The sequence below is a fragment of the Condylostylus longicornis genome, unplaced genomic scaffold (assembly GCF_029603195.1).
Source record: "Condylostylus longicornis isolate FDR11 unplaced genomic scaffold, ASM2960319v2 ptg000055l, whole genome shotgun sequence".
Lineage (NCBI taxonomy): Eukaryota > Metazoa > Arthropoda > Insecta > Diptera > Dolichopodidae > Condylostylus > Condylostylus longicornis.
In genome coordinates this window covers 11995183-12021383 of record NW_026578024.1, presented here as the reverse complement: position 1 = coordinate 12021383, position 26201 = coordinate 11995183, and the positions used below count along the sequence as shown (strand labels likewise).

General features: G+C 24.6%; 1 protein-coding gene across 11 annotated transcripts in view; it reads left to right on the top strand.

The window, feature by feature from the left end:
* The window catches only part of LOC129612078 (protein lap4-like), a 324013-nt gene that overhangs the window by 44242 nt on the left and 253570 nt on the right, over positions 1–26201 (top strand). For all 11 annotated transcript variants that reach the window (XM_055525569.1, XM_055525560.1, XM_055525556.1 and 8 more), the window contains exon 2: positions 10145–10262. In XM_055525569.1, coding sequence (XP_055381544.1) covers positions 10145–10262 — 118 coding nt within the window. The remainder of the gene's footprint in view (positions 1–10144; positions 10263–26201) is intronic.

Below are 26201 nucleotides of genomic sequence, written 5' to 3'. Positions count from 1 at the left end.
GTTTCATAATTTTTGTTTATATGATATCAATACAATAATAATTTTCATGGTGTTATTATTTTTTGTTTCTAATATTTTATCTAACGACAATACAGAGATTGCAATACAGAGTGTTTTCGAAATATTAACAAGTACATGTACATACATACATATATTATTATTTTAACTCGAAGAGAGTTGTTTTTGTTTGCAAAAAAGTTTTTCTTGAGTAAGTATGGGCTTTTGTTTCTTTTGATTAAATGATTTTTATTTTTTGCTGAAATATAATGAAGAGTACACATATATATATATAATTAAAACCAAATATTTAATTTTAAAATTTAGTTTACTAGGTATTAAGATAAATTAATTGATTTATGTACTGCATAAATTTGAAATAAAAATTTTAATTAATTGTAAAATTCAAATTATGTTGCTATTTTTTCTCAGCTTCTCTTTGTTTATTCAATTCTCTGAAACAAAAGAGAGCGGGGGAATCCTTTTAATTAGAGTTGTAAACAAATTCTCATCTTACATTTTATATCGGCAGCGGATCATCTCATCAGTCTAATGTATGCGATAGCAAAAAAGTACTAAAAATATTGCTAAAGTAGTACAACGAGGACACATGTTGTGGCTCAGTGGTCTTGTTTGTTACTTTGACAGAATGTCACAACAATAATCTGTTTATCAGATAATTGTAATTTGTGGATCAGATAATTGTAATCTGTTGATCAGATAATTGTAATCTGTGAATCAGATAATTGTAATAATTATTAAACTGGCTTGTAGTGACTGTAACAATCTGTAAAATAATAAGTACACAAAATATCAGTACAATTATTTTGTATTAAAAAAAAATTTATTTTTGTTTTTAAAATTATGTGATGTGCTTTTAAAATAATTGAGTAAAGTGCTAGTGAATTCTATTTTTTTTTTTTTTTTTGCAAATTCATTATGCAACCCTTTACTTTTTATAGGAAATAATACTAATGCGAAATGCTTCAATCAAATTGATTATAAAGGTATTTCTAATTTTTTCTCATTTTGCGAGTTTTTACTTATTTGCATATATAAAAACTGAAAAATTAGTGCAATTGCACTCCAGTGTACTTATATTTTAATACTTGTTTGTTTGCATAAAATCTATATGAATTTTATTTATTTAAATTTTATTTTTATAAAACAAAAAAAAAAAAGAAATAAATTTTTTTTAATCACTTTTTGCATACTGATTTAATTTTACTTATCTATTCAATGAATCACTTAACGTATTTAATTTAAAATTTATCAATTCAAATTATATTTAAATTATATATAAAGTGAGTAAATAACTACTTTTTTATATACATAAACTTAATCCATTTTTAAAGCCAATATATAAGTAATTGTATTTTAATGAAATTTATTTTGAATTAATATAAAAGTTATGTACTTTTAAAGAATTTGTTATTGAATGAAATGAGGAAACTTTTAATAAATAATTCGATTAAATAAGGTGATAATTTTGAATAGAAATTTTTGTATATAATATTTAGAGTACTAATCAAATAAAATTTTGAAATAAATGAAATATTTTCTTTTAAAATGCAATTTGTATTTGTTTTTTTTAAATTCATACATAAGAGAGGGGACATGTGGAAAATAAAGCAATTTATTGTTTTGCATTCCATTTAAAATTTAATTTTAATTTTATCTATTTAAAAATTTCAAACTGTTAGTACTTATTAGAGAATTTAGTGAATTTTTATCAATTTTATATAAGTAGTGTTGACAGATTGAAATAAATCTATAATAAAATTTTTGTCCGTCATTTTTTTTTTTTTAGTAAAACGTAAGTAAAGTGTTTGCATTGGTACCCATAAGTACAAATTTATCTTCCAATTGACATTAATTTTCTGTAAATGTAAAAGCCATCTACCGGAATAATGATTTAAGTTTTTTTTATTAAATAATTAAATAAGTATAAACAATTTTCGTTTCAAATAATGAGATCATCTTCATATCTTAAGACCTTTAATAGCCCTTTCAAAAACTGTTTGCTTAAAGCTTCTATCTTTTTTGGAACGTAAGTTTTATGTAAAAAGCTAATGTATGTTAAAATTTCGCTAAATTTTCTTAAAATATCTGTGAAACTATAGAAGGAGATCCGAAACGATTCCAATTTGGCACAATGTTTCGAACAAAAATTTTATTCATATTCTATCATTTACACGTTGGTATATGACTCCTCCTAACTTGTTGCTGAATCACCCTGTATTTCGAGAGTATTCCGTGTTGTCAAAAAGAAAATTTTAAAACCTTTGATTTCTTTTTAAATTGACACTAAAAAATATAAGTATTGTTGCCATTTTGCCAAAATTTTTCGAGCTCACAATTTGATTTTCTTTGCGTGTTGAAAATTTATTTTATAGAATTCGGAACCGTAACATTGTGAAAATTTTTTGTAAAATACAGTAAAGAACATGCATCGTCAAAGTTTGAGTTTTTTTTTCACTACGTAATATTGCGGTCTTTTTAAGAAATTCGAGCTGAAATATCAAAATGGAAAAAGACAATTAATTTTCGCTATAAATTTGTCAAATAAATACGTACAACGAACTTACTTTAACCCTTACGAATTTTATGTATTTCCGGGGTAAACTCTAAATTTTTGCTATATATATATAAAGTCTGGTTGATGTTTAACTCAATTTCTTAAATTAACATATGGTAAAAGTGTAATATTAAATAAAATAAACGATGCTATAACAGATTAGCCTTGAAATATATTAGTGTTAAGTGATATAACATCTAAAATGAGAAAAGAAAAAACAATAAAAATATTTGCACTAATATTAATTTTTTTTTTTTCAAAAATTAAATTTAAATAATCTTCAATGCTACTGTATAATTATTTTGCTTTACTAATTTTATATAACTACAATATTATAATTATATACAAGTATAGGTATACTTGTATAAGCTTGTAACTAATGAATATTTATTAGTATATTTTCATAAATAATTCAACGCCATTCAAGTTTTTGTATAATTTCCTTATAATTTCTTATAAATTTAAGAAAAATTTAAAAATTTATATTGTACTCACTTGTATTTTGTGATATCATTTTGTTTGTGTAATATCTTTCTGTTAGTATGTGTGTATACTTGTATAATATTTTAAATTTTATAGGATGTAAAATCAAAATATAAATTTACAAAGCTTTCAATAGGGCAAAAAACAAAAGCAGAAAAAATCAATCTGCTTTTATCGAGTGCTAACTGGTTCAAAAGACCAATAGAATCTTAATAATATCGAATAGATTAGCATAAAAAATTATCGAAAATTCGATTAAAAAAAAAATCAAAATAATTAATTGATCTATCAAATTTTTAAAGCTTAAACAAAATACTACCTACATATGTATGTATGTGCATAATTGGTGAATATACTAGTATGTATGCATTCTTATATGTGTGAAAAAGAAAAACTACGAGGAATGAAAAAAGAACGAAAACAAAACTTGAAAAGTCTGGTATATTTTATCTTTGATTTTTCTACCTATTCTAATTTTCTTACCTTAAGCATAGGTGAGGTGTACGATATATTTTAAAGGTTAAAGTGGTTTTTTAAATATTTTTATATTTTCTGTAAAACAAAAAGAAATAAAAATCATTTTAGATTTTTTTTATAATTTACGGTTATGAGACCAAGAAACGAACAAAAGATTGCGTATATAATAACAGTTATTTATTATCAGCAAAATGATCAAAAATTTATTTGTTTTTTATTTTGTTATAATAGACTTACAGTACTGAAACAAAGTTTCGAAACAAAATCAAAATTTACAGGTATAAGTAAATAAAATAATTTTTCAATAAATTTTGTAGAAATTAATCTTTTTAAAGCTTAAAAAATTTTGTTAAATTTCCTAAAATTTTCGTTACAATAATTTGAAGATATACTTACATATGTAAGTATTTGTATGTGTTATAACTGTAGAAGTATCACATTTGGTTATACATCAATGGTTACATTGGTACTGTATAACACTGTATTTGCACTGTATTTAATGACATTGCGTATTTCGGGAAATATAAACAGAACACAACAACAAAATTATATTTTGACATTATTGCCAACCCTATATCAGTATTTCTTTATTTTTATAATATATTTATGTTACTGTTATGTACATCAGCTGTTACAATGCCAAAATCAAGCATTCATAAATTTTACTATATAATCGCACATAAAAGTATGCACATTTTATATGTATAACATTTAATTATATTGAACTTTCCAAATTTTTGTGCATATAGGTATAATGTTGAACTCTAGGCTTCTTATTATTTTTGCCGTATATCTGACAGTTGAAGTCAGATCTCTATTTAAGTGAGCATTATTATGATTATCAAATTTTAGGTGAAAATGTACCTTACTTATATGGATACTATATTATCTAATGTAGTTCATACACATATTTCTATGTTTATACAATATAAATTACAAAAATTTATACATACATACATACACATACATTTCTTAATAATATTTACATGTACAAAAAAAACCTTCTGATTTTGTGATTTACAACAACTCTATGTATATGTAAATTTAATAACACTTATAAGAACACAAAAAATATCAAATGACAGCAACAATGACAAGAGAAACAAAATCAAAATAATAACAATAATAATAAATATTATAATAGCAATCATAATAATAAAAAATCATAAATAACATCATTAAAATGAATTTGTAATTCATTGTTTTTTTTTTTTTTTTATAACGCGTTAAGTAAAAAAAAAACGTTTATAGTATTATAACAGTAGACAACATTGGAATGGAATTCTTAAAAATGAAGAAAAAAAATCTAAAATAGAAGAAGAAGAAAAAATGGAAAAAATCAAAATCATAAAATTTAAAGGTCTCTTTCTCTCTCTCTTCTCTCTTTTTTAATGTTAAATGTGTAGAATGAAGAAAAAATATTGACACCTACACAGTGTTTTAAAAAATTTTTTGATCTAATGTCAGTTAAATTTGGTTTCTCTTATTTCGGTATTATACAAAAGTATTCATTTTCATATTATAAGTACTTGTGTATATTTCAAATAAATTAAAAGAAATTAATAAAATTTTTTGTATTAAATTTTATTCTCGAAAATTTCTTTAGAATATTGGGACTAATTTGGAGGAATAGAAGGAGTGAATAGTTTTATTTTTGTCTTTAAATGCCTGATATTATTATTATTAACTCAAATTAATATAAATGGTTTACGACTTAGTATAATAAAGATTTCAAAATTTTTATGACAAATTTAATAAAATAGACCTAATAATTCGCTTCTAGAGAAAAATTCGATATTACTTAATATTCCATTTTTTTTTTATTTCAATATACTTGAATATTGTCTTGTTATTCGAAATTCTAGAATTAATTAAATTTAACTTCTTACTCTTTTACTTACCTACGTAAATATTATTACATTTAGTATATTAACATTAAATGTACTCATTAAATTTTTTTTTTTTGTAATTTAATGTCAGAAATTTGTTAACAGATTATTGACTCTCATTCTCATATTATTATTATTTTGTTCTTTTCTTTATTATTTATTATATTATTATATTATTAATTATATGTTATTCGATAATCATATAAAAGCTGGTGTATGTATAAACAATTGACTATGCATTAATATAAAGCTAACGTCACATTAAAGAGAATGTTCTCATTTTTATGTTCTCGTTTTATGTTCTCATTTTTATCCAATTTTCATTGCTCCTTCTTACTACAATATTAAAATCAATTATTCAAAAAAAGATTGTATTGTATTATCGTAATTTAAATTTCTTTATATTCTTACTTATGGTAATATTAATTTCAACATTGCCATAAGTAAGATCATAGGAAAATTTAAATTACGAGTACTTTAAGTATTTATAAAAAAACGTATCCAAACCAGACTGTCTTCGTATACAATTTTATGTCGACTGTATAGAACAGAACTCTCCTTAGTACCAATTTCCTACAATTGTTCAAAAAAGCAAATTACTTAAATATCAAAATTTAAATTCTATTCAAATTCTCGGAAGACAGCTTTAAACGATAAAGGAAAACGATATTTCACGGTTTTAGTTTAAGATTACATGGGAACATAAGATTATTACGAGCGAATGATTTTTATGTTGAACTATTTATATGGCATCAACGAGATATAAACTCTTAGGTTTAGCGCGCAACTGATACAACTGGGAGAAATCGACTTATGTTAGTAATGGTCTTTATATCTGGTCTCTTTTAAATTGTCGTCTAAGTATTTGTAATTAATACTAGTGAAAATTACCTAATAACTTAAATTTAATATAAATTTATTCAAGATTATTACAAATCATAACATCTTGTTAACCAATTTATTGTTTAAAATATATTGTAGATTTTGACGTTGTAGGCAAATTTTTATAATAAGCACTTCTAAATCAAGAAATTCTAACTAGTTAAATTTAATTTCAACAATATTAGGCTAAAATAATAAAATCAAGTTAGTCTTGTTTTTACTTCTCTCGTTTACAATACTTGTTTTCTCACCAAAGTTACTGTTATATAAGTAACTAGCATGTATTTTATTTTGCGTGTTAAGAAAAAAAAAAATGCTATTAAATTTTTACAAGATTTAAATGATAACAAAAATTTTAAATCACAAACAAAATACGAAAAATTTGTTTTTAAAAATCATTCTTAATTTTAGATTAGTGATGTAAGATGTTTTTTTTCAAAAAGATAAAATATTTATTATTATTATATTTTTTAATTGGTTGAAATAAAATAGTTGAAAATTTTACATATCAATAGTGGAGGTATGTAAGCTTTTTAAGAAATTTCTATATCAACTTATGCTTTAGGTATAATCTAGGTCATTTATTATTTTTAACAATATAGACCTTGTAAAATAAAAAATATATTAGAAAAATATGCTTATTAAGTTAATCAGCATATTTTTAATGTAACATAAGATTCTATTAATAAAATATTATTCGAGAATACCATCATATTTATATTGGGAATATGAGAATTTGTGTATTTTTATGAGATAGTGTATAGCTAATTAATTTGACAGTCGATATATGGTAAAATGTATAGAAAAAATTTTTCTCTCTAGGAAAATTTATTGGAACAGCTAACAATAATAAGCAAAAATTTGTTTGTTGTCCTCAAAATAATTTTATTTTACAAAAGTTGTAATATGGTAAATTAATTTTTATATTCTAATTGAATGATTAGATTAGACTTTTCACTAAAAAAAAAAATCATGTTTCAATTAATTTTGAAAAATTTCATTTCTCTTTCTAATAAAAACAAACTGTAATAATATTTTTTTCCTTTTGGGATTCCGGGACGATTAGTCATTTGACACGTTAAGCAAAAATTGACACATAGCAAATTAATAGTTAGAGAGATCAATGTGTTTTGCAATCATATATTAAGTATAGACATAGCAGCAAAGAATGCAAAAAAGCAAAAAAATTAGTTCAAAAAATTGAATCTTTGTAAATTAGTAAAAACTAACGCAATTTAGACGTGAACGCATGACATTTTGCGACTAAAACCGAAAAAAAAATTATGTTTTACAGTCTGTACGAAAATTACAATTCTGAAAGCAGGATTTTTTTTTCCCTCCTTGAATACAGGCTCTTCATTTTAGCCTTTCTCACTTTAATTTGAAGAGTATTTTATGATTTCTATTCTAGTCTTACAGCTATTGTTAAATTTCTGTGTTGTAATAATCATAAATTTGGATACCTAGCCCTCGATACTCAATACTTTTGAACAAAACAATGTCTAGTTTTGTGTGATTTTAAATACCTAAATTTCATGTTTGTGCTTGTTGGGTTAAGAACACATTTCTAAAATTATGAAAGTTCATGTGTGTTAATTCAATTAATTAAAATGATATTAAAGTTGAAGTAAAACATAATTTTTTTTTTTTGAGCCACTTGAATAAATTTAAAATATTTGCTTAGATTTTGTTTTAAATTTTTTTTTTACCAACTCTTCCAAATTAAATTTAAATTTTTTTTGCTTAATCTAAGATTCAGGAAACACAAATTTATGCTAATTTTTTTTTTTCATAATATTTTACGAATTTTTGTGAATTACTCTCTGACACTATAAATGCTGCCATTTATAATCATATAGTGTGACTTTGTATATTAATATTTTATTTTTCTTAACACTACTCCGCACAAAATTTATTATTTCGCCATTTACGATATTTAAGGCCTAATATAACATCAACAACTTATACTTACATATATACCAACCTGTATTATAAATTATAGAAACAATAACAGAAATGAAAAGTAAACAATAGAATATGTATATGTATGTATGTCAGTATGTTTACATTTATTGTATTATATTATAATGTGCATGACATGTATAAAAATATTATAAGAATATTTTAATGATTATGTAAATTGAATTTACGAAAAATAAAGAATATTATGATAATAGTAAATATTTTGTTGTATGATGACGATGATGATGATGATGATGATGATTACTGTCATAAAGGTATAAATTTCATTTACTTGTTTATTATTATTTTTAGTTTGTTTGTTGTTTTGTCTTTTATACATCTTTTGTCTACTCTACACTAAGTATATTGAATTTTTATTTCATTGTTTTCGTATTAAATATGAATGAATGTATGTATGTATGTACGTATATAATAAAAAATATAAAATTTAGGAACAATCTTTTTAAATTTTATATTGTAATTTAAATAAAGGTTATTGTAATATTATATAAATTTTGTTTTAAATTAATATTTTATCTTACTAACTAATAATATACATACAAACACATAATTTTGCATATAAACCTTATTGTGTATAAACGCAACAAATAAGTAATTATGGTTTTTTTGATAGTGTTTGTGATTACTTAAAAAATAATAAATTACTTTAACCCTTTTGTATTATTAATCCTTCTTACATTTAATTTATAAAATAAAAATGAGAAATTTTTACAATGCCTTTTTGTTAAAAACAAAAATTAAAATACCACACAAATTTAGGAAATATTAATTGAATTTATTTTTTATTTTTCGAATACATAGTTTTCTTCTTAAAATATTTCAGATTCTAACTGTATGGTAGCATAAAAGAATAGTTTCTGGGACATAAAAATTGCCATAAAATAAACAATTAATATATTGGATATGTTCATGGTGTCCATAAAAAATTTAATAGCTCTTTTGTATTTGATACAATAAGTTCTTTAAGATTTTTTACTATGAGAGTTCGGAAAGAAGTAGAAGTACTTAGAAGAAAATTTCTATTGAAAAAACAATTGATTTTTCATTTAAAATTAATTTTTTTTTGGAAACTTTTTCTGATTTCTTATCAAATGTAAAAATTTTGTAAATTGGCAGACAACTCGATTTTTTATAGGTAAGAGTTAACATTTTCCGAAAAGAAAAAAATTTCGAATTTTCTTCTTACTTTCTTGAACCTTAAGTACTAGGTATATAAATACGTCTAATGCCAATATTGTTTTGACCTTTTTAACTAACTAATTATGATGCAACGATTTTCCTATACTAAAATTTAATTTAAGATTTAACGGATCAATAAATGCTTAATGCTTATTTGATTCCCCTGAAAAATGCACGGAAATTAGGAAAGACAGAGCAGATTCGCCTCTTCCGTTAAGTGTTAAGGGGAAGAAATTCAAGAACTCTATGGATTAATTTAAATTTTGATTTTAAATACTTGTTTATTGATTATATTATAGAATTTTTTAAATAGCATACGAGTATGTTGGCTTCATTACATCTGGAAACGTTAAATTGTTTTAGAGTACTTCGAAATTTCAGCATTGTGATGCGGTTGCTCGAAATTTACTTCATAATTGTTAATGATTAACAAATATTATATATAAGAATGCGTTTTGTGAGGGAAAGTGTTTTTTAAATTTGTTAATTATACCGGCAAGATAGCAACTTGATTTCTCTGCACTACTTTCTTTGGTACGTCTATTCTTTTGACGATTATAGAGACTCATAATGCAGAGAATAATAATTGCGAGATTCCATATTTTATTTATTACTTTATTTATTAAAATAAAAATTATTGAATTAAAAACAAAAAATTTCTTTTTTTTAATTTCAGAATTTTTTTCGGCTTCATCGTTTAAGAAAATTGGGACTTAGTGACAATGAAATAAATAGATTACCACCAGATATACAAAATTTTGAAAATTTAGTAGAATTAGATGTATCTCGTAATGGTAAGTTTAACATTAATTTTTATCTAATATGAGAAATTGTTAAAATATGAACTTGGTAGGAAAATTGTGGATTAAATTGTGGATTTTCTAATTTTATATGAAAAATTTTCTTTGTCACATAATTTTCTTTAAAAATTATTGTACTTATGAAAATAAAACAATTTTACTATTAAAAAAATTCTGCATAATACGTTTATAATGTCATTTAATAATAAATTACCGAAATATTTTAGAATTTAAAGAATTTAATCTGTATTAACAAGTGGGCTGAAAAGTCCGTATCGTTTCTATGAGATGGCGCCACCAGAATCAAATTCATACCCTTCTTAGGTAAAACCAACCTTCAAAAGATGCCTGTCAAAATTTGACAGCTGTCGGATCATTAGTTTGTGAGTTATCGTATCAAGAGTGACGCTACTTTTGTTATTTTTGAAAACCATGGAAAGTCAAGAGTTTCGTGTGTTAATGAAACATTATTTTTTGATGAAAAAAAGTGCCGTTGAATGCAAGAAATAGCTTGATGAGTGTTATCCGGACTCTGCCCCGGGCTAAGCAACCATTCGCAAATGGTTTGCTAAATTTCGTACCACCTCCGAAGCGTGGAAAGACGCAACGGTCAGCAGGCAAGGTCATGGCCTCTGTTTTCTGGGATGCGCGAGGAATCATTTTCATCGACTATCTCCAAAAGGGCCAGACTATCAACAGCGACTACTGTATAGTGTTACTGGAGCGTTTCAAGGCCGAAATCGCCAAGAAACGGCCACAAATGAAGAAGAAAAAAAACTTGTTTCATCAGGACAATGCGCCGTGCCACAAGTCCATGAAAACGATGTCGAAATTGCACGAATTGGGCTTCGATTTGCTCCCCCATCCACCGTATTCTCCGGACCTAGCCCCAAGCGACTTTTTCCTCTTCTCGGACCTTAAGAGAATGCTCGCTGGAAAAAAATTTCGCACCAACGAAGAAATCATCGCTGAAACTGAAGCCTATTTTGAGGACAAGCCGAAGGATTACTACTGGAAGGGTATCAAAAAACTTGAAGACCGTTATAATCGCTGTATCGCTCTTTAAGGCAACTGTGTTGAATAATAAAAGCGAAATTTGTCACAAAAAATATTTTTTCATTGAAACGATACGGACTTTTCAACCCACCTGTTAATAATCTACATTCGATTGAAGTAGGACGTTTGTCGTTATTGTTTTATTTCAACCTTAGTAATGCATTCTTTCTCCAAAACAATTTTGTTATATCAAATATCGAAATGATGAGACATCAATTAAAAATTTAAAAAATATTTTAAGTAAAAATATTTTTTTCTCATCTACTTTTTCATTTTAGTTATAGGACAATCAATTAAAAAAATTAACATCCTTTTGGAAAATATTTTCTCTTTTTCTATTATTTTTTCTCATTTTATTCCTGTACAATTTTTCTTTTCCTCTGTTTGTTTTTGTGCATTACTCAATTCCTTTTATTTTATCATTCATCTTTTTTTACGTTTTTCAAAAAGGATATGCAAACAACATTTTATTCTTTATTTATACTATACGAGTATATATATATATAAAGGAAGTGTAATAGAAACTGAGTTATAATAGAAATTATGCGCTTCTCTGCGACGCAACAAAAAAAAAAAAAAGAAATAGAGTAAAGGTAAACTATTAGATAGTATTTTCAAAAAAGTAAAAAATAAATGGAGTATTTTTGCTCTATTTAACTTTTTAATATAATGATAAAGAGGGGGAAAAAATGAAACGGAAAGAAAGAAAGGAAACCTGGAAAAACTTTTTAATATTTTGTATAATACGAGTAATATTGAGAAAAAATGGTACATACTCGTATATACAAAACTATTCAACTATATTTTTAATATTTCGTAACAGAAATAAAATTTTATAAAACAAAATTTTTGAGTATATTCTTGTATTTTTAAAAACCATAAGTACCTGTACACATAGTTTTTCTAGAATTCGATAAGATAAATTTTAATATTAAAATGTTATACAAAAGTTTCAAAATGCTTTCTCAAATATTTGAGTGAAATTTTTTTATTCTAGTTTCTGAACATAAAGTCGTTCTGTTTGGCATATTTTATATTAAGAATCCGCGACAGAACTTCTTGTATTAATTAAGTAACATTGTTATTTCATCTATAGCGAAATAATAAGAGTGAACAGATTGTGCTACCGCTTATTCATGAAACCAAGGCGATAGCTAATTATAGGTATCAGAAAAAGGAACATGTATTCGTAATAATTTTATTTTAAAGAGAATTAACCTCAAAGATTTCCCTCAAATTTCAAATTATTGATATTAGCTTTTCGAACTATACACAAAACACAGAATTATTTACTTCCGAAATAAGTTCTCTGAACAGTTGATTTAAAGCAAAACGTGTGATTTCCAATATGTCTAAATGTATGGTTGGACCTCAACTCGTGTAAAAGCAAAATGAATTTGATTTTATACATTTTTGTACTTTTTTGGTTCGTAATTTACTTGCTTAGACACATACATCTGTTGCAAGTATTTTTGCTTGTAAGAGGTTTTTCTTTTATAAAGACAAATAAATTTGCGGGCAACATGTCTTTTTTTCTATATCGTCGTCCTTTTTTAACGAAAAAAAAAAATATTGTATATTACAGAAAATACTTTTTATTTCATCTAAAATTCTGACTGCTACTGTTATCATAAAGTGCTTACGTACGTAAGTAGAGAACTCGTTAAGAGACAAAATTTTCGTGCAATTTTAACGAAATACAGGAATCCCGAGTACATTTTCAGAGATTTAATCTGATGAATCTGTCAGAAAAATTTGATTAAAAAAATTTTAAATTTATCTGGACGGAATTTTTATGCTTGCTACTTATGACGAGTTTTAGTGAAAAAGTGAGATACTTATTTCAGTTATTTACAGAATTTATTGTAAATAATTGAAATCAGTATTTATTTACAGAAATGTAAATTCAGTTTTAAAAAATTGTTCCCTCTTCCCCGTTTACTTATACAGAATGATTCAGTAAAGAATACTATATTATATGAGGGTCTTGGAATCAGAGCCACAAATAAAAAAAAATTTTTTTTTTTTGCTGCAATCGGTTATGTATACATCTTCTAAAATTAGTAATATTAGTTTCCAGTTTCGAAATAGCTTTTTTCCTATTTATTTTTCACAAAAGTACTTTTGCTTTTATAAAAATTTTCCGATTTTTCAGAAGTAAAGTGGTATAACCCACATTGTGGCTTACGTCACCCTGCTTCTGAGCCCCTCATATATCATCGTATAGAGCATTGAAAATGCGTAAAATTATAGTATTGCATTCGTTTCGGAATCACGCCGTTTATTTCATCTACTATAAGTAAAAATATTTTTATTAAGTATGATGCTAAATTATATGCTCTTAAAACTCTTGAGCTCGTGTAATAATATTTAATCTGTAACTCATCAATTCATCTTATTTTTTTTTTAAATTATTTTTCATATTTTATTTTATTTATTTTAAAAATTATTACAATTCATCGATATAAATTTGAAAATGTCGAAGTGTGAGAGAGAGAAAAAAAATTATAAACAAGACCAGAAAAAATTGTAAAATTCTAATTTCTAAAAATCAATAAATTTTTTTTTCTATATGTACAAATAAATATTCGAATAAATAAGAATAATAATGGCAATATTTTTACTTATTTAAAATATTTTTTTCCCTCTTCTTTTGAAACTATAAAATTCTATAAACAAATATGTACATATGTATGTAAATATAGTGTTTATGAAGCAGTATACGTCTATGGATGAATACCTGTGTAATTACATTGGTGAGAACAACCGCAGTAACAGAAAAGAAAATTATTAAAAAACCGTTATTCATGCTAAAAATATTCAAAATTAGAAGTTTTTTTAGGCATTCCACATTTTTGTTTTCAACCAAAAATGTTTGAATGGGTACCGAAGTCCAAATTTTTTAAGTGTGTAGGTACATAGGTCAATGTAAATATTGAATTATGACAACAGTGTTAATTAGCATTTTAAGTTGTAAAAAACGTTCTGACTTAAAAAGCAAATTTTGTAGCACGAAAGTATGAAAATTGTTTGTTTTCTACTTCTTAAGTAGGAAGTTTCGATTAGCCAAAGACGATTATAATTATTCTCCAGTATAAGAGCTAAAAATTTCAATCAAATACATTGATCAAAGTTGCAGTAGATTGTAGATTTTTGTAGATTTCTAAGGAATCCGAGTGGGGCTTCCTCCGTGCCAACGCGGCTATTCGCGACTTATTGTAGCCTCCGCACGCCCTCATCTACAATATCTCCGTTCCAAGTATGAAACCGGAAACATCCCTAAGGGAGTTATGCAAATGCAAATAATCAATACTGCTTAATGATAACGGGATTTAGTAGCTATTGTAGAAATACAGATTGAACAGAATGAATACGACTGCCTCAAACAAATACAAAGAAAGTGGGATCAAGTCAACAAAATCATACTAAGATAGTTACTTGCTATGCATTAGCAAAAAGAGTAAATAAAAAGATGAAACACATTAAAAAAATTAAAGCTTTTACGATAATGTGAAAATAATCAAAAACTCTAAAAGAAAATAGTATGGAGGGCCTGAATTAATAAATCATAACAATGCTTAGGTTTATCGTGAATGTTTAATTCAATTTTCAATATTCAATGCTTGATTTTTTTTTAAAGGTATGGTTTGTTTAGACTCGACAACAAAATTCGAGTATAAAAATTTTAAAAACCAAGATAAACTGGTAATTCTGGTAACATTCTTCTTCATTTTTTTTTACCAAATTTTTTCTCCAAACTTTTTATAAAATATCAATACATTTAATTTAGATCTATACTAATTCAGCATCGCACGCATCATTGAAAACGAATTTCTAAAATATTTTTTAAGTATTTTAGGAAAAAGAAAATAATAGTAAAAAATCTTTACAATCAATTCACACACACATACATACACAATTACATAGTACAATTTACATTCACAATAAAATTAGAAAATAATTTTAAAGGGTTCAAAGAACTTAACTGCTTTTATTATTTTGCCGTTTTTAAGCAACCAACCAACCAACAGAATCTTGCCTACAAATAAACAGTTACAATTTTTGTTTCCAACCGATTTGGTTTTTAACTAATTTTTCCTCTTATTTTTTCTTTTTTCCCTATGCTTTACATTTTATGTTTTCTTCTTTCTTATTCAATTATTTCCGGTCAATACCATTGTCTAGTATAACATTGTGAATATATACATACGTATACATGTAGATATATTTTTTTTTCGGGCTACTATTGTACTACTTACTCTGGCTTGTATTTTGTGTGTCGTCGACTGTCGATAATGATTTTATATCAGCTTTTAAAATCTAATATCATTAGTAAACTAACCATTTTAGTTAAAAATTATTATTGTAATTTTTTTTTGTACTTCTTTTTAGTTATACATGATTTACCTGTTAACTTGTACTATGTTATTATGTTATACAGGTGTACTGTAGGTAAAAGTCCATCAATCAGTAATATTATAGCGGGCCAATTTAATAATGTACATACATCAGATATACTGCGGACGTTCTTATATGATCAATGATGATTGACTATCATGCATGAAGTAGATAACTACTTAGTAATAGTAGAGAACAAGTAAAATAAAAATAAAAGAAGAGAATAAGCAAAAAATTTAAGAATTAAAATAAAAAAATACCAAGTCGGCAAAGGTGATTATTGAATGGCTAGACTGGTAACAACATTCCTTAATCTTTATATTGGTATAAAAAAAAAACATAACTGAAAACATGATTTAAAGAGCGCGGTTAGTAAGTAATGATTATTAATTTTTCTGCTTTTTTGGTTTTTTTTTTTTTTAAATATTTGTAATTTTGTGAGCTGTTAAAATTCTATTGAAAACTTAATAAGCTTTTAAAATGAAATTTAGATTTTCCTTGTTAATTCATTAAAAATCATTTTACAAAATGTGATTTGAAACGGAAGGAATTTATAAATTAATTAGTTACAATTTAAAATACTTATACAGAAAATATCAAATTATTTGATAATTATTTAATAATTAGTATACTTAATATTTTTAATTAGAATATAATAATTATTGGTATTTTAAGTAGGTATAATAATTGTATTAAAATGGTTATTAATTATAGAAATTAATAGAATAATATAATAATTGTATTAAAAATATTATTTTAAGAAATTTTAAGAATACGAAAAAAATTATTAAATAATAATTCAAAGTATTTGTATATAAGCTATTGTAATCTGGAAATTAATAGAAGAACAGTGTAAGCAAATGTCTTCTGTATTATTGCCCCACACTAGAGTAAAATAAATATGATTATGTATATGAGTAACGTACATATATTGAATGAATGTCTATTATATTAAAATTTTGACTCCGATTCGCATGTAGTTCTTAATTCCATTTTAAATTCTAATTCAAGTGTGATTTTTTCTTCGATCTCTGTATATAAATTTAAAAATAAAAACTTTTGATCGTCGACCTCCCGATCTTAACTGCAGTTATTTAAAAAAAAAATTAAGCTGTGTTATTAACTACTCAATCGCACAGCTCAGCGTAAAGCTTAAAAATCTGTTTAAATTTACAATTACCTTTATTAGGAGACTATTACAAAATTTCTCTTTTTCTTTACTTGCCTACCTAAGAGTAAATTCTGTGGCAATAAAATTTTCGACACAGAATCAGAATTTGTATATAATTTAAAGAGCAAAATGCTTGCCATTTATGGTAGGAAATGCAAATAATTTTTTTAAAATTTAATGGTGTCACGACATTTTTATTTAAAAACGTATGTAAGCTACGAATATAGGCAAATACAAGTATATGTATGTATTTTGATTCGAGATTTAATTAAAATTTAATTTAAAATTTAGTTGTTTCATTTTTTATAACCAATTAGGTAGAATATTAACTTTGGAATGGAGTTTGTACCCACTTAAAGGAATCGTCTGCAGTATGAACATGAATATATATATATATTCTTGGTTAGCGCAAAATTGAGCGTCCGGTCCGTCCGAATGGGCAATAACTCAAAAACGAATAATTCAATTGACACACAATTTTTTCAATTCACAAACACACAAAATGTTTCTTTTCGCCCAAGGACCGCTGTTTTGTAACTGAACTAATTCGGATTACCGATCCGGGTAGCTGTCATACAACTCAAAGAGGTTATTTTAAATATTTCAAAAACTAAACCCCTATTAATATCAAATTTTGTAATGGTGTGTCCATTTACATACTTCACATATTTTTAAAATTTTAATGGAATGGTTGCACTGGCTCGTGTATCTGACATACAACTTCAAAAGCTTACACTAAATATTCGGAGAAATAATAAAATTAGATTCATGAAACTTGACAGTGGTTTGTCAAATTATAGATTCGACATATTCTTGAAATTTTTATGGAATGACAGGTTCGAGTAATTGTCATACAGCAATCAAAGCTAATTCTAAATATTTCAAAAACAATTTTTTATATTCAGATGGAAAAACTGAAATGCTTTTGCTTGTTATATCTAGTTGCCATTCATATACAGACTGCCTTAAAGTAAAACACGGTATATCAATTATTTAATGTTTAATTACTGTACGGTTTATTCTGCATATAGTTTCTGTATATTGTCCGAAATACAATTAAATAATTAATTTATTCTGATAGTAAAATTTAAATTTTGACCTACAATTTAAAATTTACTTTTCTTGCCTTTATAAACTAATCAAATCGCCAAATGTGCTAGATTATGCTTATGTACAAGTTACTTAAATATTATTGTTAACTTAACCTATTTTCTATTTATGTATAGAAAAATTTTAAAGTTTTAATTCGCAAATAAGTACTTGTTTTTTTTCCTCAAAGTTTATCTATACAATTTTAATTGTTTTTGCTTACGTTTACTCGTTTGTGTTATACAATGTTACATTGTAAACATTTGAAAAAATGTATAATAGTTTTTTAATTACAAAAAAAATTTAAATTTAGCACTTTTAAGCATTTGAGTTTTAATTTGGAAAAAATGTACTTAATTCCACAATTTATCTAACTTATGAAGATGTTGTAATTATAATTATGAAAAATTCAGTAGATTAGAAAATATTTCAAGAATTTTGTGTGAAAAAGAGTGATTGAATTTTTCTTGAAACCATGAAGTTGCAGTTCTAATTAGCTAGGATTTGCCTAAATAAGTGATAATTGCATTGTAATTCGATTTTTTGCAATTCAATTCCGAACCATTGCATATTGCATTGTGCCTTGTACGGTGTTAAAATAAAATAACAGGTAAGACATTGAATTTTTTCTGATTCTCTTAAGGAAGTGTGCTTTTTCTCTAAATTACTTTAAATTAAATACTTATGACGTATATATATAATACGCTCTCTTTTATGTCTTGTGGTTAAAATGATTTGTTAAATAGATTTCAATTTATTTTTGCTAACTAATGTAAACAATTGAAAATAAATTTTCAACAAAGAAGCAAAATATAGAGCATAATATTTCAACTAGTAACTTTTATAATGACCTCATTAAATCATAGTGGGAAATTTTAGATTATACTCGTATACAAATATACGTTCAGGTGTTTTAAACTATAAAAATTTTCTATATATGCAAGAGAATTTATTGTAACATTAGCATATATGCAGGGGGTTTATTGTGAATCATAAAATATTTTTAAAATTCTAATTAGTTTAGGTTATAAGCAATGATCTCGAGCCCTTTTAAATAAATCGGAGTTTTCAATATTTTTGTTTTTAAAGTGAGAACTGCAAATTTGTAAAAGCTTAAAACTCTTAATAGTTTTTAAATTATAGTGATAACTTAAATTAAATTTCCTCATACGAGTATAACATATAAGGCTTTTCAATTAGAAAATCAGATTTTATTAGGGGGGTGAACTTTGAAAAGGAGTAAAGGCATAGTTTTCCGTTGCAATACCTAATGGTTATTCAAATTAATTGTTTAATTTAATAGTACTTATTTTAGTTTTAATTACCAATAATGATAAATAAAATTTCACTTCCAATTCCAATGATTTATGACGGAGTTATTAAGTTTAAGAACCAGTTATGAAAAAGTAATTAAATTTGAGAATATTTAGCCAATGTGGATTGACTGCAAATTTAAACTTTAACAATTTACAATTTCGGTTTCTGCAGTTTAAATATTCTAAATTCTTTAAATGGAAAAAAGTTATTCAACAACTCTTTGATTTCTGGGGAATTCAAATTAGTTGAATTTACTTATATTGTGATTTTGATGGCATTCAACAGGTGGCCTTATTAAAATTTTTTTAATATTCATTGAATGTCTGTGTTTTTTTTTTGGTTTGACGAAAATAAAGCATTACAATAATGGAAATCCCATATGTTAGAAAAAATTCAGCCGGTTTTTTATTTGTTTGTTTTGAAGAATGCCAATGAATGCATAATTAGTTTATAATTTGTATTTGGTTAATGTTTTTTTCTTAATTTGAAAATCAAATTAAATTATTTTAAAATTAAGACGATCTTCTTAAAATATTTATTATTTTGTAAATTGAAATTTTGATTTGAGCAATTAAATTCGTATTTTTTATGAAATTAAAATGTGAATAAGGTTTTATACTTTCCGAATTCCGATGAATTAATATGAAATAATTTCGTTCAAATTAAGAATTAGAATTTCAAAAAAATTTAAGATGATTTAAAATTTTTCAAATAAATATAATTAAGAAATTTTGGTATGGTATACTTATCTCGTTTTTAACTTGCCAAATGGTTCTAGTATTAAATTAGAAATTTTGTTGCTGTTAACTAAATTTTCAATTGTTGAAATTTAATCTCGAATAAAATTCTTATTCACACAATTGTGTATGTGGTGTCCATCACATGATTGAAACATAATATTCCTGTATCTTGAATTGTTATTAATTACTGGACTTATGTCTGTTATTGAATTTATGATTCATTCATTACAACTTATGATGCTTATGAGTTCGAAATGCATATGAAAATATGCAGTCTGAATTTTAAGGCTTTTTAATTGTTTAGTTTCAATTTTCAATTTAAAAAATTACAGCTTATAAAAATATCAAAAAATTTAGAAATTTTGGCTAAAAATTTTCAAAATTTTCCTTTTAATTGATTGTCAGTTTGACTCACATTTTTTGATCTAATAAACATAATATTTCTGTTAATAATTTCAAAATTCCATTTCTCAACTTCAAAATCACAATTAACCTTAAAATCAATAATTTGCGAAACAAACTGTCTAATTTCTCGAATCACTGCAATATGAAAGCTACTAGATTCTATAAAATGTCTTATTAAAATTTCAGTTCAAAATTCTTAAAAAATTTAAATTAAATTTCTTTGATTTTATTTTAAAAATCTTTAAATAATTTATTATTTGTTAAAATTTTCCAAAATTTATCAATGATTCCATAATTATAAAATGAATTTTTCAATGAAATCAATTCAAATAATCAAGTGCCTTACTAAATTTTTTAAATTAGCGTCTTTCATATTAAGTATGGGAAAATCAAAGAAATAAATAAAACCTTCATATTAAATTTTTTTTTTTAAATTCAATTTATAATCAAAAATATATAAAAATATCATTGCTTTTCTATAAAATATTGTTATTGAACATACACACACTTGCTTTTATTTAAATTTTTTTTTTCTTTTAAACTTCAAAGTCACGCAATTTAAATATTTCTTTATGGTTCTTCTATAATAAATACGTCATTATAATTTTTTTTTCCTTTTGAATTTGGAAAACGTTTGTATTTTAGAATTTTAAAAGAAAAAAGAAACGAAGTATTTTTGGAATTTTTCACACTGATTTTATTTTGGAATATGTTTTTTTTTTTCTTAAATTAATGTTTTGTTCGTAGATGAATTCTTGATTTCGTACTCGAGAACACGGAATATTTTGTAAATTTTTTAATAATTTCTAAAAACAATATTTGCTATAATATTTTATAATTGCGACTAATGTAAATTATGCGGCAACATTGAAGTACGCTTTTCTACACATCTTGTAAACGGTGATATTTCTAATTTGAACCATTTGACTACTTAAAATTTGAACATCGTCTGCTCTAAAATTAGAAGTTTTAATTCAAGATATACAAAAAAAATAATTTGAAGAACGCCTTGATAGTGTAGTATCTAATAAATTGGAAGTATGGGAATGAAGTTGATCCAAAATAAAAACTTGAAGATTTTCCGATATTTTTTTGAAAACCATTATTTCATAAAATTATTATTTACAACTGCAAATAGATCGTTGGTGGCAATATCACTGAAAGGGATAGATAGAGCTTCAAAAATAATTAAAGATGACGTTTTCAACACATTTTTTGTCATTTTGTATTGTACAATGGTATAATTTCGGGTAATAACGTATTAAGCAATCGAATTTACTTTATGCATCTAGATTCATATGTGGCATAAAAAGAAAGTAATTTATATGCTGAAATCTTTCTATAATTTGACGTGAAAACGGTATTTGAATAAATTTATTGAAAACTATTATCACGACACAAAAAGTGTACGATACTGTTATATCAACACACTGTGCAACACAAATAATATCAACACTCTGTGCGTTCATATAGTTACACACTTTTAATAAAAAATGAGAGAATGTTTGTAATTCTTTTCCCAATGAAAATGCGAATTTTGCGTTTCTTGCCTTGTGTTGATCACAATTTGTTAAACGCTTTATTATACAAAGATTATCCAGGTTAGGTTTCATTAGTCTGCGATTTACAATTCGTTGTAATCCTATGCTTAATTTAAATTATTCATATTAAAAATTATGAAGTTGATTTAAAAATCAATTCCAATATAATTTCATTAATTTTTATTTACATATATTTTAATTATATAACAGCAAAATCATTAGTTGTCAATTAAAAAGAAATTATTAAGCTGCCAATCATTAACAAAATTTATAACATAATTTTCTATATAATTTGCTGTAATTTTTAAACACAAACATACAGACTTATGGATATGACGTTGACAATTATTGTTATTGTATTGCGTCTGCATAAAATCAAATTCAAATAAAAGGTTATTTTTATTATTTAATACTCAATTTAGAGAAAAACGGAGAAAAATATGATTGTTATAAGGAAAACCAAAAAAATAATTAAACTTTTACTCACTTTGCATTTTAAAAGAAAAAGATAAAAGAGTATAGAAACTTTAAAATATTTATAAATTAAAAAAAAAATTATTTTTAGATAATGAAAATTTGGAAAACGTAAAAACTTTAATAGTTTCTTTTTTTCTCTCTATATGTTTAAAATATAAAAATAATTTTCGAATCCAAAACCAAAAGTATACAAGAAAACATGCGGTTGATTTATCTTTAAACACAAGAACACACAACAAAAACAATTAAAAATTAATTTTACATATTCGCAATGTTTACGTAAAGTTTTAAAAATTGTATAAGTCCTAGAGGGGGGTAAGTTTGTAATTTGAAATTAGAAATGAATAAAAAAAAATTTTTTTAAATAATATTGAAAAATTATATACATAAAATTTTTTTTTTTTTGAAAATAAAAATTAAAACTTCAAATTTACTTAATTACCGCCAATTAAAACACAAAAATGCAAGAAAACGAGAAAAAGTAGTTGATCATGTCAACTCTGTAACACCCGTACGAAATTGTTAATCTACGAACGAACAAATATGCCATAGTACAGAGTTTATAACTTCAATTACGCTGATCTTGTTTTACAAGAAATAAAATAAATTATCTTTGTGGTATTAAACGATTTGAATTAGGCTGTATTCGACCATTTATTCGGGAAATAAGGAACAAAAATCACGAATTGGTGAATTCATAATACCGTTCGAATATACGCTCGCACGGAGAAAGTAGTTGCTGTAATACCATATTAATTTATGTAAAACTTCAGTACTGTAATTTTAATGTACTATCATAAGCAATCACAAAATTTCAACTACTTTTATTGCAATTAACAGCCCGAATGCGTGAAATATCTATATTATAGCTTTAATAATTTCTGACAGACATTTATGGTTAAATTGACTCAAAATTCGTTGTTGACACTTGTTTATATTTCAGGACATTATTTGACAGCATTATAAATGGTGAAGCAAATTTATTATATGCTTCGAACATTCATTCGTATGGGTATAAAAATTACAAATTTATTATTTCCAAGGCAAATATTATGGTTATAAATAAGAATTTTAAGTTCTAAATACATTTTTTTTTGTTTAGTATAACAAAAAAATTTTCTTTTTAGAATAAATTTTTCATTGTAGTTTATGTTTTCCGCTATTAAGATGTTTCAAAAATGACGTTATTCAATATACCTTTGTAATAATAAATTAATGAATCAAATTATTGTATTTTTAATGATCTAATAATTAAAAAGATTGATTCATTATTATTATTTGTTGAGATTTAAAAAAAAATTCAAATCTATCTTAATATTTTATTGCAGTTCGATTAAATCTTATTTACCTTAAACGTACCCTAGTATTAAATATAGGTTAGATACATTTGAAGTGATTTACAATAATGCGTAAAAATATCTACTAAGAGAAATTGTAGCAAATACTACTAGCATTATGTTACTGTCATCATTACGTTACTGTCATAGCAAGAGATAATAATATATTACTGCACTCTTTATAATTTACTTTGTTTATGTTATTTATGTGTGTGAGAATAAACTTGCTTTACGTTTACATTATTTCTAATATTTTATGTCTCTTTTCATTGTTTTATTGTTTTCAAATTCTCATTTAATATGCATAAATTTTACTACTGATCACAATGTATATAACAAGAAAGGTTATGTGATGGCACTAAATTTTGCATATTGAGTTTTAAACGGAAATGCATTTTCCCATGCTAGGGAAACGTAAATAACTATTTTTACAAAGATGTGTGTTTAACTGTCATTCTATCAGTTTGCCTGTCGGTGCATTCTTGTATTCAAATTTCGGATAAACTTGAGTATTCAAATCTGAGTTTATTTTACATGAGGGCATTTTACATTTGAATATACATTGTTTTTTTTTGGAATATCGGGACTCGGAAACAAAACTTTTAACAGGGCCCAATTTTGCTTTTTTGACTATATCTAAGGATCTAATTATTTTTTATTTCTTTAAATTGAATATTTTAGATCTGTTCGAAGACATCAAGTGAAAATCTTTTCGAGCAGACCTAAAATTTTAACAATAAAATTTTCATTTTGAAAGATACTAACTTTCGTAAAATTTGAAATAAGTGTCTAAAGAATATTTTCACAGCCTTAGGCAACTCTTTTTTTCTGATAATGAGAAATTAAAACTGTTTTGCTAAAATATATCAGTATATATGAGAAAAATCAAACTATATTGTAGTTTGTATTCTATTTTACTGGTATTATGAACAGAAAAGTGATAAAGTGAAAACAGAAGAATGGAAACATCATTTTAAATGAAGTGCGTAAAATACTACAAAAGAATTACAATTGTTAGAAGGGTGGAACTCGAAAAAAGGTGAATTTAACTTCAAAATTATTCCGTGAATTAAAAGTTTAGCGTTAATTCTAGATTTCATGCAAAATTAATTGCAATTCTATAGTATTTTGCATTTTGTTAAGTTCCTTGAGCTCATAATCGTTATTTAACACTTATAACGAACACATGAATATTTAAAAATTTTTAAATTTTTGTTATACAAGAAAATCCTCAGTAATTATTGATATTTTTTTTACTTGATATTTTATGTCAAAAATGGCTCCAACTTTTTTCAAGTCAATTGTAATTTTTCACAAAATCTTTTTCAAAAGCGAAACTGAACGAAACGAATTTAAAAAATTTTTATTGCAAAATTACTTTTCATGTTTTCATTTACTTGGCTTTTTTCCATTTTTTTCGTATTTTAACCAACTCCAACAATAAATCTTAACTTTACATGCATTATCAGTAATACACGTCTATCAATCTTGGTCAACAAGAAGACTAACGACTAACGAGTAATGACAATGATAATAAAATGCCATGACATTAAAACCACTTTTATTTGAAGGAGAAACACACAACAAAAAAAAAATTAAATAAAAGTTTGTCCTTTCAAAAAATGAAAAAAAATGATTTTTTTTTCTTATTTTCTACATATGGATGGAATCTGTCGTTCTAAACTAATTTTTGTGTACGATGATCGAATATTAAGAATGTATAAAAGAAAAATTCTGTTTGGAATTTTGGAAACCCAATTGAATTTCGTTTAAATTGCTTTCAGTTTTCTAGTTTTTTCATTACAGTTTGTCTTTTTTTTTGTTTTGTGTATAAGTTGAACTTTAAATCTAATAGCCCTTTCAATTTAGAAAGAAAATCATGTAAATGCATTAAATAATGACCACCCACTGCGTTTTATGTTTCAAGCTCATACAGTAAATAGTGTTATGAGAAAAATATGTAATAGTAAATACTTTGATGACAGCACTACAAACAGAGCAATAGAAAAAAATATGGAACAACAGAACAAAAACAAAATTACTGAAAGTTTGTAATTGACGACAAAAACATGGTTTGCCTTTTTGTTTCATTACACAACACCACTGTCAAAGATCTTTAAATAAAACAAAAAAACAAAGAAAACTAATGGTAAAATAAATTGCATTGCAATGTCAGTACTTTTCTTTACTCTCTTATGAAAACTGTATTCGAATTATATTATAAATTTTTTGGTCTATTTATAATAGAGGAAAATGAGAGAATACAAGTAAAATCACTGTGCTTATCCGGATAAGGTTTGACTCGTTTAAAACATTTATATCTTTCTCTTTTGAATGGGCTGAATTCAAAATTGAGAATGGGCTGAATTCAAAATAAATTCTGTGAGTTCTATAAAAAGCTG